At 39.5% G+C, this 15,182-nt stretch overlaps 1 protein-coding gene across 4 annotated transcripts in view; it reads right to left on the bottom strand.

Moving 5' to 3' along the window:
- UEVLD (UEV and lactate/malate dehyrogenase domains) overlaps window positions 1-10,918 on the bottom strand; it is a 32,454-nt gene extending 21,536 nt beyond the window's left edge. For 2 of the 4 annotated variants that reach the window (XM_086892961.1, XM_086892962.1), the window contains exons 1-11: window positions 10,822-10,918; window positions 9,117-9,201; window positions 8,425-8,487; window positions 7,551-7,714; window positions 6,509-6,644; window positions 5,962-6,080; window positions 4,411-4,516; window positions 2,526-2,696; window positions 1,593-1,766; window positions 1,218-1,302; window positions 461-584 (exon numbers count right to left, since the gene is read on the bottom strand). In XM_086892961.1, coding sequence (XP_086749087.1) covers window positions 461-584; window positions 1,218-1,302; window positions 1,593-1,766; window positions 2,526-2,696; window positions 4,411-4,516; window positions 5,962-6,080; window positions 6,509-6,644; window positions 7,551-7,714; window positions 8,425-8,487; window positions 9,117-9,201; window positions 10,822-10,863 — 1,269 coding nt within the window. In that variant the 5' untranslated portion in view covers window positions 10,864-10,918. The other 2 variants (XM_023929050.2, XM_023929049.2) reach the window with 2 other exon arrangements.
- Window positions 10,919-15,182: the final 4,264 nt, after the last annotated feature.

Raw genomic sequence — 15,182 nt, forward strand, 5'->3', positions numbered from 1 at the left:
TCTCATCTTAGGGAAAGTACTAAGGAGTAAAAAAAGCAGCTGTTTCAAACTTAAATAAAATACTGGCAGAAAATGCATTTTATACTTTCAGAGAAGATACACAATTCTTTTGGCCCCTAAAAAAATTTACATTCAACACTGAGCATGGTGGAACTACAAGTCACGTTTCATTTACCAAATCCATCTATTGCGGGGTGATGGGCAGCAACCTTAAATGTACTTTCTCTCTGGACTTGTATTTTTAGGAGAATAATCCACTTTTAGTATTGGTTTCAGATTAAAACAGTAAGCAATTTTTGCCTATTTTTGGACTAGAATTGAGAGCTGCTGTTGGAAGAAAGTAATGGCAATAGCATTACTTCGGAACACTGAGATGTCTGTGCTGCCAAAATTAATGGTCATATCTAGTATAAATAATATAATTACAGTGCCAACCAAAAGGTATTAATAACACATTTACCTTTGCCAGAGTGGATACAGAATGAACCTTTCTTTTATCTTTCAAAATGCTGTCAGCCAAATCAGCAACTGAGAGCCCAACAGACCAAGATCTCTGACCTTTTCCCTTTAGAATTTCCATAGCTCTATACATAAACCAGGAAAAGGAGAAAAACGTGATGTTTAGATTGTAATTATTCTTATTTTGGTTTCTATGTAAAACCCAAAATACAGGTTTAAGTGTACCATATCAGGTAAAGCGTACTATAAAAATACAATTCTCTATTTTGGAAAACAACACAATGGAATAAAGAATTTCTGAAATTCTGAAAAGAATTTATTTACAATATTTTTTCTCTACACTCGTAACAATTCTCTTTTCTGTCAAGAGGTGTAACTGATAATTAAATCAATTAAATTCATCCCAAACTTGTGCTTTATTTTGAAGCAAATGCTTCCAACACAAGCTCTGAGAAAAGTAGGCCAGAAGGCTTGTCAAGTATTTGTTTTAAATACACAATCAAACAGCTCTGATATGCTGCTGTGTATTGTTGTGTCTCCTTACATCACCATAGGCACAAAGTTAGTAAGAATTTCAGAAAAACAGTGGCCATATACACATCCATAAAAGTGAATGACAACATGACCTACAATTTCCTATAAACTCAAAGTATGAACATTTTAGAGCAAGCTTCCCCTACTTCATAAAGAGCTGAAGAACATGTAAATAACTTGTGCCTAAACATGAAGGAAAAAAAAAAAGGTTGTAATGGTGCTACCTGTTAGCCACCTTTTCCCTTGAGTTACGAGCGGCCATTGCTTCTGTTTGATTTGCAACTATATTACAGCTGGTCCATGATGGCACTAAACAGAAACAACCAAAAAAAAAAAAACCAAAAACATTTGAGGTTGTGGTTAGTTTTGGGTTTTTTCTTCCTGTGACAATTGGCAAATACTTTTGCTACTACTCCAGGTCTACAGACTTTAGTACCCCAAAAGTACATTACTAAAGCCATTATTATAAGAATTTACCACTGTTCTTATAACTTTTCTCATTACCTTCATAACTTTTCTCAATTGTTCTTTCACTATTCAGTCACTCAGGCACTGCCAGGACATTACATGCTCATAGTCATCATAAAGCATCACTTTACCTTTGTCTTCCCCTTGTTCACCAATAACCCAGGCATCTTTTGCCAGCACCTCTGCTTTCAAAAGGTTGGTCAGCATATACTGAAATCTCTCTGAATCGAGGTTGGTACCTACTCCAATTACTCTGCTTTTGGGAAATGAGCTCAGCTTCCACGACACAAACGTCATCACTTCAACTAAATGTCAAAGAAAAAACATGTTGCCAATGAAGGAACAAAAAACAAATCAACTGCAAATTATAAATCATCATTATGAAAAATTCTGGACTTCTTTACTTTAGAAAAAGCATAAGCATGTAAGAATATATTGATAGTTTATTTCAACCTAAAACACAAAGTTGGGTGGAGAAGAAGTGAAGAAATAGCAACAATAATGGTAAGAGAGTAAGAAGAGCTGTCTTCAATGCATTACAGGATAGAGCCTCACACTTCTTTCTCTCTCCTAAATAGTGATTTTGCTTTGTCTTAGTTCACAGTACCACTAACCTGGAAATTGAAACCTTCCACCAAAATCTAGCTGCAATATTTACTGTTAATTCTGTATTTTGTATATGAGTAGCCTGTAAGTGTGATCATATGGCTCACAACACACATGGATCTATCCTTCCTGCACAGGAGAAATGTGCACATAAAACTCACAAGACAACAACCAATGGATGCTAACAATGTAGACACAGCCAGGCTGAAACCAAGCACAGAAACAAAGAAATACATACCTGTTACACAAAACAAAGTACACTATTTTCTTTAATCTTGGTAACAGTAAAGAAAAAACCCTCAAAGATAGTGTCCTGCTCAAAGCTGAAAAGGAAAACATCTTTCAGAGTAGCAAGAATTTTTGACTAACCAGGTATATTCAAGCAGTAATACATTTTTAAAACAGGCCAGAGAAAAAGCCAGGTGAGGGACAGAATATTATGCAGAGTACCAGCATACCTGGATGAGAAGCAACAAGGAGAACAGCATTCTGACTGTAGTGGGATACTGCTGGAATAATTCCTCTGAACAAATCCACATTGCTTTGTATGACATCAAGGTAAGTCTGAGCATTACCCAGAGAATTAACTGTAAGCACCACAACTTTGGAATCAGCTGAAGCAGAAAACTCTGAAAATATAAAGAAAGCACATTTTGGAATTTATGTCATTCTACTGAGTTTTGGATGCACAACCAAGAGCTGTTCTACAGGCTGAACTACAGCATCCAGCTTAATTAGGGATTCTTTGCCTTTCGTCCCCCCCATATCCCCCAGTGTGGAATTTGGGGCGCTTCCACAGCACCTATAAAACACAGCTCTCCCACAGAACTACTTTCCTGTTTTACAGGTGCCAAACACAAAGGGCAGACTACAATTTGTCCACGGTTATATAGCAGAGACCAGAAAACATCTAGAGAGCTTTGACAGATAAACTTTTCCAAGTTTTCTTGGCAAGAGACAAAAAAAACCAAAAAAACCAACCACGAAAAGGCTCCTGAACTTTTATTCCAATTTTTAAAGAAGCAGAAAGACTTTTACTCCTTTATCTGAGGCTTCTTCTATAATTTTTGATCTTATACTTTAATCAAGGGCATGTAGACAGCCATGAAAACCATTCCAAAAGTCTATTTATTAACTCAAATAAAAGACAAATTTTATTATTAGCCCAAAGAAACACACAACCACGCTTGCTGCAGGAATTTTTAAGTCAAAGCTAAGTTGAGCAGGTAATTCTGAATACCTGAGTGCTACACAGGTGATCAGCCTGGATAGAGAAACAGGGTGATTTGTCTGTTGCACCACTTTTGGAACCAGCTGAAGCCAAAGCAGAGGTCTAATGCACTGACAAATTAAAACCATACTAAGCAGGATATAATTAATACCAGCTTGCCCCAAACCTAGATATAAACATACTAAAATAGCAAATGACAGTGTACAAGCATTTTGTAGTACTGTAACACTACCAAGCTTCTTATACCACAGCTAAATGCAAACATACAACAGGCAACCACAGAGGTACAAACAGATTTGTGGTACAGTTGCACAACCAGGGTTCAGGAAAAAAGGTGTGCTAGCAGTAAAACCTGCAAGATAAGATCAAAGAATGTACAGCAGGCAATGCCAGGTGCAGAATAACCCACAAAGATGCCTGGTGGAACCAGAGCAAGTCCCTGTCCCCAAAATATGATAAATTAAAAGAGAAGCACAAGAAAACCCCTCATTACATCTTGAAAAGGGTGCAAGGAACATGGAAACATGACACACAAGAAAGAAAGAATGTTACTCAATTCAGTTCCAGCTTTCCCTGCGGAAAAACTTCTGAGTTGCACGGCCTCAACCTCTACAGCCATCAAAGACCATCAAAGGCTGTAACTAATCACTGATTAGAGACATGGCATTGACTCCATTGAATTGTATGCTCACAGCTGACTGAGGACAAGGTTATTAAGAACTCATTTTTTTGAGTATGTAGTGATAGTGATTAAGGACTCACTACTGTCCATATGTATGTTTAATGAACATCAAACTAGGAAAGCAGCACTTTCAAACACACCTTTATTAGTCAGCCTTTTGAACACTGCTTTCACAGACTTCACTAATTCCTATGCAAATATTTTTCCCTCTTCCCTCCCTGTCTCTGTCCATGACACAGAAGTTCTAGCTTGGCCTCTCTATAGAGAGAGAGTCTTTCTTCATGAGTCCAATTTCAGCATTAGCCTCTTACCTACAGACTTTAAAAAAAAGACAGCCACTGTATCTCCCCAGACGTCCTGCTCTTGTTAAAATGAGCACAAGCACAGTCAGTACAGCACCCACTCCTGTCCCAGAAACAACATCTCATACCTTTGCTGATCTCCACATTTGGCACAGCAAAAATCTCCAAATCCATGGTCCCTCCTTTTGCTGGACCTTCAGAAGGATCCAAAAGAACCACCTTGTCTGCAACATCCTGTATGAATAAAAATAATACAGATTAATAATAAACCAAAACAAAACTTGTTCTTGTGGGAGTAAGGAAAAAAACCCAAAATTCCTCCCATTTCATTTTTTGCTGTACTGTGTACGAATTATATAAAATCACTAGTCAAAGTTACAGCCAAATCACAAGGAAAAGGACTTAGTTTAGGAAGTCTAACTGGAAAAAAAACACATTACAAAACAAAGAAAAAACTCACAAAACTATCTCTGGGAAGTCAAAAATGTTGATGTTACTGTTGTGTCTAACATACAGCTGTGATGAAGTACAGTCCATCTACATCTACCCTTTTCCAGGGAACTAGGAGACCCCTGTTGTGAGAGGCTACTGTTGAGACAAGAATCCTTTAGGGATTTTCAAACTAAGTGAATTCAATATTTAAATTTGAATTAAAATTTGAATTAAAAAAGCTGACTGAGAAGCCAGGGCAGAAAATGAACACCTCTTATGGACCTGAATGTCCATAAGTTAACTGAAGAGAAAATGACCTAGGCAGTGTGAGAAATTAAGTGGTGATTTGTGTCAATCAAATAGCACTCATGTATTTATGTCTGTGTGTATGCAGTATGTATGTGTGTCTGTGAGCAATGCAGACAGAGGCCATGGGATTATTTCATGGAAAAGTTTTGAAAATCAGTTAAAATAAAGCATGGAAGTAAAGTTTAACAAATTAATTACATAACAATAAGCTTTTAGATAACAGCTTGTTCTAACAACAAAATTCTAAGCTTTAAAAAGTTGATCCTTTGTATCAACTATAAATTAGTTTTAAGGAAAATTTGTAATCACCTAAAAAGGGAAAAACCAACATGAGCTAAAAAGCTTTACAAAAGCATTTTAAAACATGCTAACTTTGAGTTTTGTAATAACTGAGGGAAGAGCTTATGAAGGTATTCTTAGACAGGTTAGCTTTAAGTTGTGAAATGATTGAAAGAAAGCTTGCAAAATATATGCTGACTAACAAAATATATGCCTAGTACTAATGGAAAAAGGTATTTTAAGAGAAAGATGAGAGACCAAGAAGACATCAGAAGACCATCTCAGACCACCTCCCCAACAGATGTCCAAGAACTACAACTGCTGATTATGAAGAAAAAGCAAGTAAAAAATAACAGAATATTTGAGGAAGTGCCTAGAACAGTATAAAAGACCAACCTCTCTTGAGACCTGAATTTGTGCATTGCTTAGGGTAGAGACCCTCAATGCACCCAGTGTGCTGTAAACACTTGCTCACCTATTATTATTAAATTAATAAATTTGCTATATTGCTTGACGTATTGGCAAGTCCAGGATTTTCATTTATAAGAGCAGTGACAGTTGTTAAACCTGATAAGGTATTCCTTAGGGTCAGATATTAAAAACTAGATTGGAATCCTCTCTCTTAATCAGGTCTCTTGCTATTTTTAATAATTATGTACCTTTGCTGCAACTGCTAGTACACATGCAATGCCAAGATCTCCAGCTCCAACAACAGTAATTTTGTTAAAGCATCCTTCATTTCTGCCAGTTTTACTCCTTGATTTCATGTCAGTCTCTCCTGCAATTAAAATAAAACAAGAAACTCAGGTGCTGGTCCACAGTGTATCAATGCAAGTATTGCTACTTCATAAAGGATCATGGTTGTGCCAGAGTTAAATCAAGTTACACAGACTTTTTCCAAAACAGCAGTCAAGACTGACCACAGAAAATCCATCACAACTTGCAAGGTGTAAAACAAATATTCCTCTCTAGACAGGAATGTTTTTTCCACTAAGTAGAAACAGGTGAGCATGACAATAGCAAGAAGCTAAACACTAATATCACAAAAAGAGCACTCCTTTGCTGCTGTTACAAGTGTGCATACAGACTATGGTCATAAAATTTGTAAAATATAAACCCTTAGGTTTCTTTGTGACATCAAGTAGTGACAATAAGTGAATACATTTTATAATAACATTAAAAATGAGTCCAGGAAAATATCCCCACCTTCAGTAATCTTTGCAATATAGGAGAGAAGTTCTGATTGCCTGTCTGCATCAGAAGATGACAGTGAGTACAAAGGGAGCTCTTCCTCAAACTTTGCGATCATTTCCTTGATTAATCCAATGAGAGTTGATTTAGGCTGAAATACAGCAGACAAACAGCAGACAAAACAGCTGAACAGCTATTTCTTATAGTGGTATCAGCTGTGAACTGCGAGAGACATATAAAATTTAATCAAATTATAAATGCTGACATTCTTAATATTTACACAAACACCTAAGGGAGAGAAAAACATCACTCTGAGAAGATCCTTTCCACACAGGAGTACTGATTAAAAGGAATTTAACGAAAGGAATTCTGAAATTGAAATTACCAGTGCTAGCAGTTTTTGAAGGTATCCATGGATATGTGGAAACCTTTGATATAGCTATATCCAGTACTATAAAAGGAACAAATCCTAGCTAAAGAGAAGTTAGTTCAGTCTTAGATGAGCTCAACTGCCCAGAGTTCTGGCAATTCAGTCCTCCTCCAGGCAAAATACGCCGTGAAGTCAGTAGAAGTTCCCTTAGCAATTTCTGTATTAATAATGTAAAATACAGCACATTCATTTCAAAAAGCTGGCATTCATTAAACAATTTTTACTGACCTAGCAGTCATATTTAAATGAGTAATTTAATATAGTGCATAAAATCATTTAGCAACAGCACTGACTTTTGAATCTCTGTGCTGTTTCAGAGTTCTGCCAAAAGAGACATACCCAAAAGGCAGAAGCTTTCATTGAACTTTCCTGAGGGATACTCAACTGGTCTCACTGCATACAAAATATATACTAATATTATACTATAATATATACTATTGCATACTATGCAATACATAGCAACAAAGTATCATGAGGCTTACATTGCTTTGAAAAAGAATCGGTCCCTTTTGTCATGAAAATCACTTCCAACTGCCTTTACAAGCCTCAGACCACCTGAAAGCTCCACGTGACACCACGCAGTATTCCCCAAACGCTTCCCTCCCCTGTCAGCTCTCCACCTCTTACATGGCTCCAGTTCTGCAGGTAGGGCAAATAAATCCTGCCCCGTGCATCAACGTGTTTCCCCACTGCAATGCCCATGTTTGCAGTCGGCTTCAGGAAGCAAATAGGGGGAGCAAAGGGATGGGAATCCAGGATCCACAGATGAATAGGTATGTTATAGGAATTACCTGTACAACACAAAATAAAAGCCATTACTAACTTCTTCACTGAGAAGAGGCACTAAAGACCAGTCATGTGTGATGTGATTCACACTTTGTAATAACAAAGGAAAAAAGCCTGACAGATCACTTCCAGATTCACACTGGAAGATATTTATATTACTTAGGCTAATTAATAAAACCAGACTTGTCTGGATCAACTTGAAGTGCTACTGATGGTGCCTTTCTGAATATAAAGCTCTGTTGTTTTGCTTCCCAGGGATTCACTCAGCCAATGTGTTCCCTTTTCCCAGAAAAGAAAGGTTTCATACATTTATTTCATACTTATTTTATGACTTAACACCTGGTGTAAAAAAGCATCTATAAAGAGTTTTGCATCAGACTTCAAAGGCTTTAAGTTGAAAATAAAAAATTGCCTACAAGTTATTTTTGGACCCTGTCTATACAAGTGTAGGTCTTAGAAAGTTCACACAAGCTCCATTAGCACCAAAGACTTTGCCAACACAGTCTTAAACCACACCATTTTTTAAACAGTTAACTGACTTAATTAATAGCACCTTATTTCATTGCTTGTGCAGTAGAAGTGGCTTCTTCCAGTTCATACAAAATCCTTTTTAAAGCCCTTTGAAGACACTGCACAATGAACTGTTAAGAGGCAGCACCCACATATTACATTTAGATTCATAGCTGGCAAGAAAATTATGTTTGATTTTACTTACCATATTTCACTGGAACAGTGCCACTAAAATTCAGGAGGTCCTTCTGGGATCCATCCTTGAAGGCTGAAATTAAAAGGGCAATTAAAAAATAAACCAACCAACTCCTTTCAAAGCAATCCCATCCACAACTACAAATATACAACAGTGATTTTTCTTTAGAAATCAAATATACTCTTCCTGGAAGAAACAAGACTACAATATTACTAAGATCCCCCCCTACATTTTAAAATACTTCCTTAATGAAATTTTAACTAAGTTGCATTGGTACAACTAAGCACATCATTACTCTTAAAACCCCTTGCACTGGGTAATTCTGATGTTGTGGGAATTTCCAGTCAGGCTGATGGATTCTGGAAGCCACACCCTAATAAGCTAAAACCATCAAAATACTTTCAATACACTAATGAAAGATGGGGAAAATGGTGTTACATAAAAAGAACTTAAAGTATCAATCTTTTATAATTACTGATAAGTTGAAGTAAGATGAAGTAAATGAGTTGTTGAGGTTTTTGTATGTATGGATCCTTGGAAGAGCGTTCAGGAAGAGTAATGTGGCATGAGAAATTTTACTGCAAGTCAATGTAAAGACAGGCACACAACAGAAATCTATTCAAATTCTATTATACACAGCTTGCATTTATGGCAAGTAAGAATCCCTACAAATAGTTCAGAGTAAGTGCATCACTTCTTACTGTATGTGTTCATGGAGAATGTGAAGTTGGGATAGGTCTTGCTAACATTCTTCAGCTCTTCTATAGTCAGGTCTCTGAACTTATACTGAGAAGGGGGAGAAAAAAAATAAGGAAAAAAGTTTCACTTCAAAGGCTTCTGTACAAGAGATAGGGAAAAGGACACTATAGAAGTCAGAAGCATGAAAAGGAGAAGGCAATAATTACTTTTTGTATTACAAATAGTTTTGATGTGAAATAAATTATCAAAAAGAAAATATTACAAAAAAGCCTTGAAACTACAGCAGGTCTGCTGTTGCTGCGTAAGAGTTATAAAATTCTGAACATCACTCCTTATAAACCATTTCATCCCCTTTACAGCTGTGTGAGCAGAAGTTTAGTAAAATTTAGTCTCCTCTGCACACATTAAAAAGAATATAAAAATATAAATCACTTAGAAAAAGGAGGTTATTTTCTTACTGACACAGTTAAACTCAGATCCATCTACACACATTCTAAAGAGTTTACTAAGATTTTGCTTTCCACAAATGTGTCAAACGTGTACGTAATTAGCCTCTGGGAGTTTTTTTTTTGTTGTTTTTTTTTTAAGCTGTCCTTGAGAGCTGAGAAAACAAATCACTGCTGCTTCATGGAGACTGTCCACAGCCAGTCCAATACCTGAACTTCCAAGAGATTTGCATCTTCCCACATCCCAAAGTTACAGTTTTCCATCTCCTAGATTAGATCCTCTGCTTCTCATTTGGGAAACTTGGTGCTGGTTTTCTGTAACCCTTGCCTAAACAAACAAAACCATCGCCTGACAGTGGCTTAAAGAGCTGCTTAGTGCCCTGGAATAATTGTCACAAAACCGTCGATAAAATCGAATTTCTCTTCAGTCTGTCACCCTGGCAGCAATGTGACAGCTTTGGTAGCATTGCAAAGCATGTCACAGTTATTTTCTACTGTCTACAGAAAACACAGAGCTGCTGACAAGAAATACCTTTTAGTCAGCTTGTCCCCATCACTGGATTCTGCAAAGTCACGCAGCAATACAACAAAGTAAAGTTAAAATCCAATGTTCCCTAATTATGAATGTCCACACAACTTAGGACATTTTTGGAGGCGTTGATACACGTCTGGCTGTGAAACCAATGTCATCTTTCCCCAGCTGGCCTCCTTCTATTCGTAATACAAAACGAGGCATTCCTATAAAATAGCTCGTCCTCTTCTAAAGATCACAGGATTTACGAGGTGATTCAGATACAGAGCTTCCTCATTTCGCACCCAAAAGTATTTGGCATGCCCAAAGCTTAAACGCGCCCAGCTCAGTTTCTCACATGGAAATTAAAACGCTCAGAGGGATGCTACAACAACGCGTCTGTGCTCCTCAGGCGTGGAGGCGCTAACGCGGGGAATGCCACCAGAAAAAAGAAGAGTTATCAATTTCCGATGAGGGAAGAGCAAGGTTTCAGTCGCGAGGCACGGGGCGAACCACGGGGATAAAGTGACGCGCGGGGCAACTTAAAACTCGGCTGCAGCAGGACAGAGCAGGCACCGGGATGCGAAGGGACGGGGCGGGACAGGGCAGGACGGGGAGGGAGAGGAGTCCCTGGGCAGCCACCGCCGGGACACGGCCACCCTTCCCGGCCCACCGGAGCCCCGCGCTCCCTGTCCCGCCGGTTCCCTCCCCTCCCTCAGCGCCCCCTCCCCTCCCCGCGAGCGCGCGCACCTTGCCCAGCTGCCTCCGCAGCGCCGCCTCCGCCAGCGCCATGGCGGCGCGCGCCGCCTTCCCGGCGGGCCCCGCGCGGGCAGCGCCGCCCTCAGGAGGCGGGCAGGGCCCGGCCGGGAGAGAGGGTGTGCTGGGGGCCGCCGTGATCCTGCCCGTGCCTCTGCCGGCGGGACTGCGGCAGCGCTGCCTGCGCTAGCGTCACCAGCTGCGCCAGGTGCTGTTTCCACCCGCCACGATGTTGCAAAACGTGGAATGTTTCCGGATTATCTTAAACCAGGATCATCTTTGATGTAAGATCGTTGTATACTTTCCAGCCTACATCAGGCGGAAAGCAGACCGAGTCAGATGAAGAGGCAGCAACCAGCGTCCGGTCGAGGACATCTGTGACTGAACAAGCTTTAAGGATGCAGTAAATCAAGATGTATTCATAGAATGCTGGGTTGGAAGAAACCGACCAGGATCACGGAGTCCAGCTCTTGGCCCTGCACAGGACACCCCAAGAGTCACACCGTAAGCCTGGGAGCATTGTCCAAATGCGTCTTGAACTCAGTCAGGCTTGGTGCTGTGACCCTGGGGAGCCTGTTCCACTGCCCAAACACCTTCTGGGGGAACAAGCGATTCCTGATATCCAACCTAAACCTCCCCTGACAACGGCATGCCCTTTCCTCGAGTCCTGGCCCTGGTCACCACAGAAAGACATCAGTGTCTGCCCCCCTGCTTCCCCTCATGAGGAACTTGTAGACTGCAATGACATCTTCTCTCAGTCTCCTTCAAGCTGAACAAGCCAAGTCACCTCATCCACTTCCACAGCTTCCCCTCCAGACCCTTCACCATCCTTGTGATCATAGGTAGATATTATAGGGATGCGGGGATTTCTTCTTTCTGTGTTGACAGTATCAAAACTGATCTGCAACTTTATGGAATTACAACTAGGTAAATACAAACCTGACATGAATTTATTTCCCTACATTAGTCTTTCATTTCTTAAGCCTCCCTACCACACAGCAGAGAGACCAGAAAACTGCCTTTTGGAAAGTGGACCATGGAAGTCTGAGGGCCAATTCAGTGGAAAACACAGTAGGTTCAGCAAGGTAAATGGTGACAAATGGCAGTTTTATCCCCCTGAACAGAAAACTGACAGAACAGAACAGGCCAAGCATGATAGTAGCATATTTTTATAAGGAGCAAGATCTTAAGAAAGCTCTTAAAATTTTTTTCTCCCTCACTGATATGAGGCCTGAAGGAGACTGTAACTCAGAGCATAGGTTGTTGATACAGCCATAGCAGAAAATAGGTTTAGAACAACCTTCATTAAGCTTCTCCATCATACTAATGTTTAATGATGCTGATTGTGCATCTGTGCTGAAATTGTGTGTGATGTAGTGACAGACATTACAGATCCAATGTTCAGTTTGGAAAGCAACACAAGATCAGTCCTTCAGGAATTGGATTCCAGCAAGTGGTACACATCATTTGCCTAGCACAGTACCTCTTCAGTTAAACTGTTACAGAATGATCAGCATGAACATTTATCTAAACCTTTTAAGAGAGAATTTGACAATAATTTTGTTTCACAAAGCTCTTAGCAAAGACGAATGTTTGAGAATAAAACATTCCTTTTAAATTTTTAATCTCAAGCACCTAAATTTTTTATTTCTTATTATTTTATGGTAAAAACAACCGAGAAAGTCTGATAGGTACTTACAGTTATTAGTAAGTTTGATGTTTGGAAATGTTTTTAAAATCTCTGTGTTCAAATATAACCAAAACATCATAATCATAGCAACAAGGACAGTGACCACATCTCCGTGACAGCGACACTGCTTCTGGTAGTAGTGTTTCTATTTGAGGTTTAAAAGTCACCCTTGACTAAGCTTGCATCCAACTACAAATTTCTTAGTACTCACTCACTGTTCAAACTCATTTCAGTTCCAAGCTGGGTCTGTGCCCTCTGAGTTAAAATTTTTTCTAAACATCATTTGCAATGAATAACTCTATTACATCAACAGAGTATTGCCAACTAATCTCTAGGTAATGAAACATCTTGCTGTCAGGCTGCTTGCTAGCCCATGTACCCTCTAGTAACTCCTCTGCCCCCATCACTGGGAACACTACCAAATGAAGCCATAGAATTTTGCATATATTCTTACGAAATAAGCTATAGAAATTCTCCCAAACTTGGATTTATCAAGCAATACATTCAGATCTTATATAATTACAACTCCTCACTGCATAAAAGGTCACCCTATATATCAAAACCCAGCATTTTGCCAGCAGTACAGATCTTCCTGACCGAGATGTTTTCTTTGAGACTTGGTAGAAAAGTTAAGATGGTTAATGAAACAGAAAATAGACTGCAATTTCTCAAGTGCTAAGTGGGAAAAGCAAAATGACAGTCTTGGGGTGACATGGATCTTGTCTTGCAGCATACGGCTTTGGAACTTTATTCAGCTCTACACAGGAGGAAAATGATACTTCTGCAGCCTCCAACTTTCATACTCCAAATACTAGTCTCATTCTGCTTGCCTTTGAACATCCTGTATGTATAGGGATACTAGCTTAGAGCAAAGCCGAGGGAAAGGATTCTCAACAACAGGAAACTAACACAAGAAGTATTTTAAAGTATTTTCTCCAATCATGCAATGCTATGAGTTGTCTAAATTAACTGAAGAGTAATGGGATGGAAATTACAAGTTCAACTTGTAAATATTAAATGCTATGGGAAAAATTTGCACTTCTAAAATACACTCAAGTGATCATCCCAAATACCAAAGAGTGGGTAATAAATGCAGACCAACCACAACAGAAGTGGCAGGAACAAGCTTTGTAACAAAACCCAAACCACCTTCAGCTCTGGGAATATCATGACTAAGAGCATTATTTATCTCAATGTTCCCCCTTTGCTCTGAACAACCAGCAAGTCACCCATGTGTGTGATCTACACTGGGACCGTTTCATATGTCGTAACAATCACTTTCAAAGCACAACCCACCAAGACTGGATTTAAGCCAGCAGTTGTGAGTACATCAGCCCTCACTGCTAATTGTAAAGAGTGAACAGACTTTTCACAAAATAGTTATATTCTCCTGCCAGCTTCAGCATCTCACACTGCTTGTAAACAGGGCTCCCTATAGCCCTGGGCCACATCATGCGCTGCCATTGCCACATTCCCTTTATACATAGCTGGCAAATAGAAGCCAGGCTAATAAAGAGGTTCCTAGTTCCCTCCTTTTGGCTGGGGAAGAGGGTGGTAACAGCAGAACATCCCTCTGCCTGAACTCCCAACATTCATCTTGTGGGACCGGGTGCCTGTCTACATATAGTTTAGTCACATTTGACACCACTGTGGTCTCAGAAATCCTGCCTAGATATCCTGTACACATCAAAAGCCAGATAAAGTGCCCCTCCTGTCCAGAAATAACCATCATCAGTGTTATTCATCAGCTACAGAGCAGCAGGCCAATGAACAGATGCTCTGCTCTCCCATACAAATTTCTTTGTTTGGTCAAATCTTGACATACTGGACATGTGTAAGGAGCACAAGGCATCCATACAACACAAGGGCTGGAAGAAGGTGGCAGGTAGAATTACTGCCTTATTGTGATAGGGAACACAGGACAGACCCACAATAAACACCATGTAGCCTTAGCTGCATCATTCAAGGAAGCTACTTACCTCTCCTGAAGAAATCCACAAGAGGTTTAATACATGTAAGGCACTCAAGCAGCCTTTTGTATTCAGTCTGTTCACAGGTATGTGTTCAGTTATTCCCATGCACCACAAACTCTACACTCAAGTGTTTCTCAAATCAGAATCAAGCCAACTCCTTCAACCAAAAAATCCTACTGAAGCTCGTTTCTTTTATTTGCTGATTGCCATCAACTTTCAGACAGAGAGTATGAGAGATGGCCTCAGACACTTGCCTGTTCTCAAGCAAGGAATGTTGAGAAAGTTACTTCCAGGATACAGAAGAATTCACAAATTTGCCAGCGGAGGGAGAAGGATGTAGGCAAAACCCAAGACTCCCATGAAGAACCAAACAGAGGAACTCTCAAAACAAATTAAACACCAGGTGGTGTGGAAAACCAGAAGGATTTGATGTGGACAGAAGTCAGAACTAAACTCATGACATATTTGATTACTTCAGTAATTACCTCTGTCCTTAATTTCATTCCACAGAGTAGGGCAAGCATGGTATGTTCAAAGGCTTTTTAGATTCCCAGGCTCATGGGAAAAATAAATGTTTCCATATACAGTTCCAGGGGTAAGAAGAAGCTATCTGTGGGATAAATAAATAGCAGTTCTGTCTTTTGGAACTGAAATGTTATTCCAAATAAAACTACAACTAAAATCTACCTGCA

The sequence above is a fragment of the Cyanistes caeruleus genome, chromosome 6, assembly GCF_971803275.1.
Source record: "Cyanistes caeruleus chromosome 6, bCyaCae1.hap1.1, whole genome shotgun sequence".
NCBI lineage: Eukaryota > Metazoa > Chordata > Aves > Passeriformes > Paridae > Cyanistes > Cyanistes caeruleus.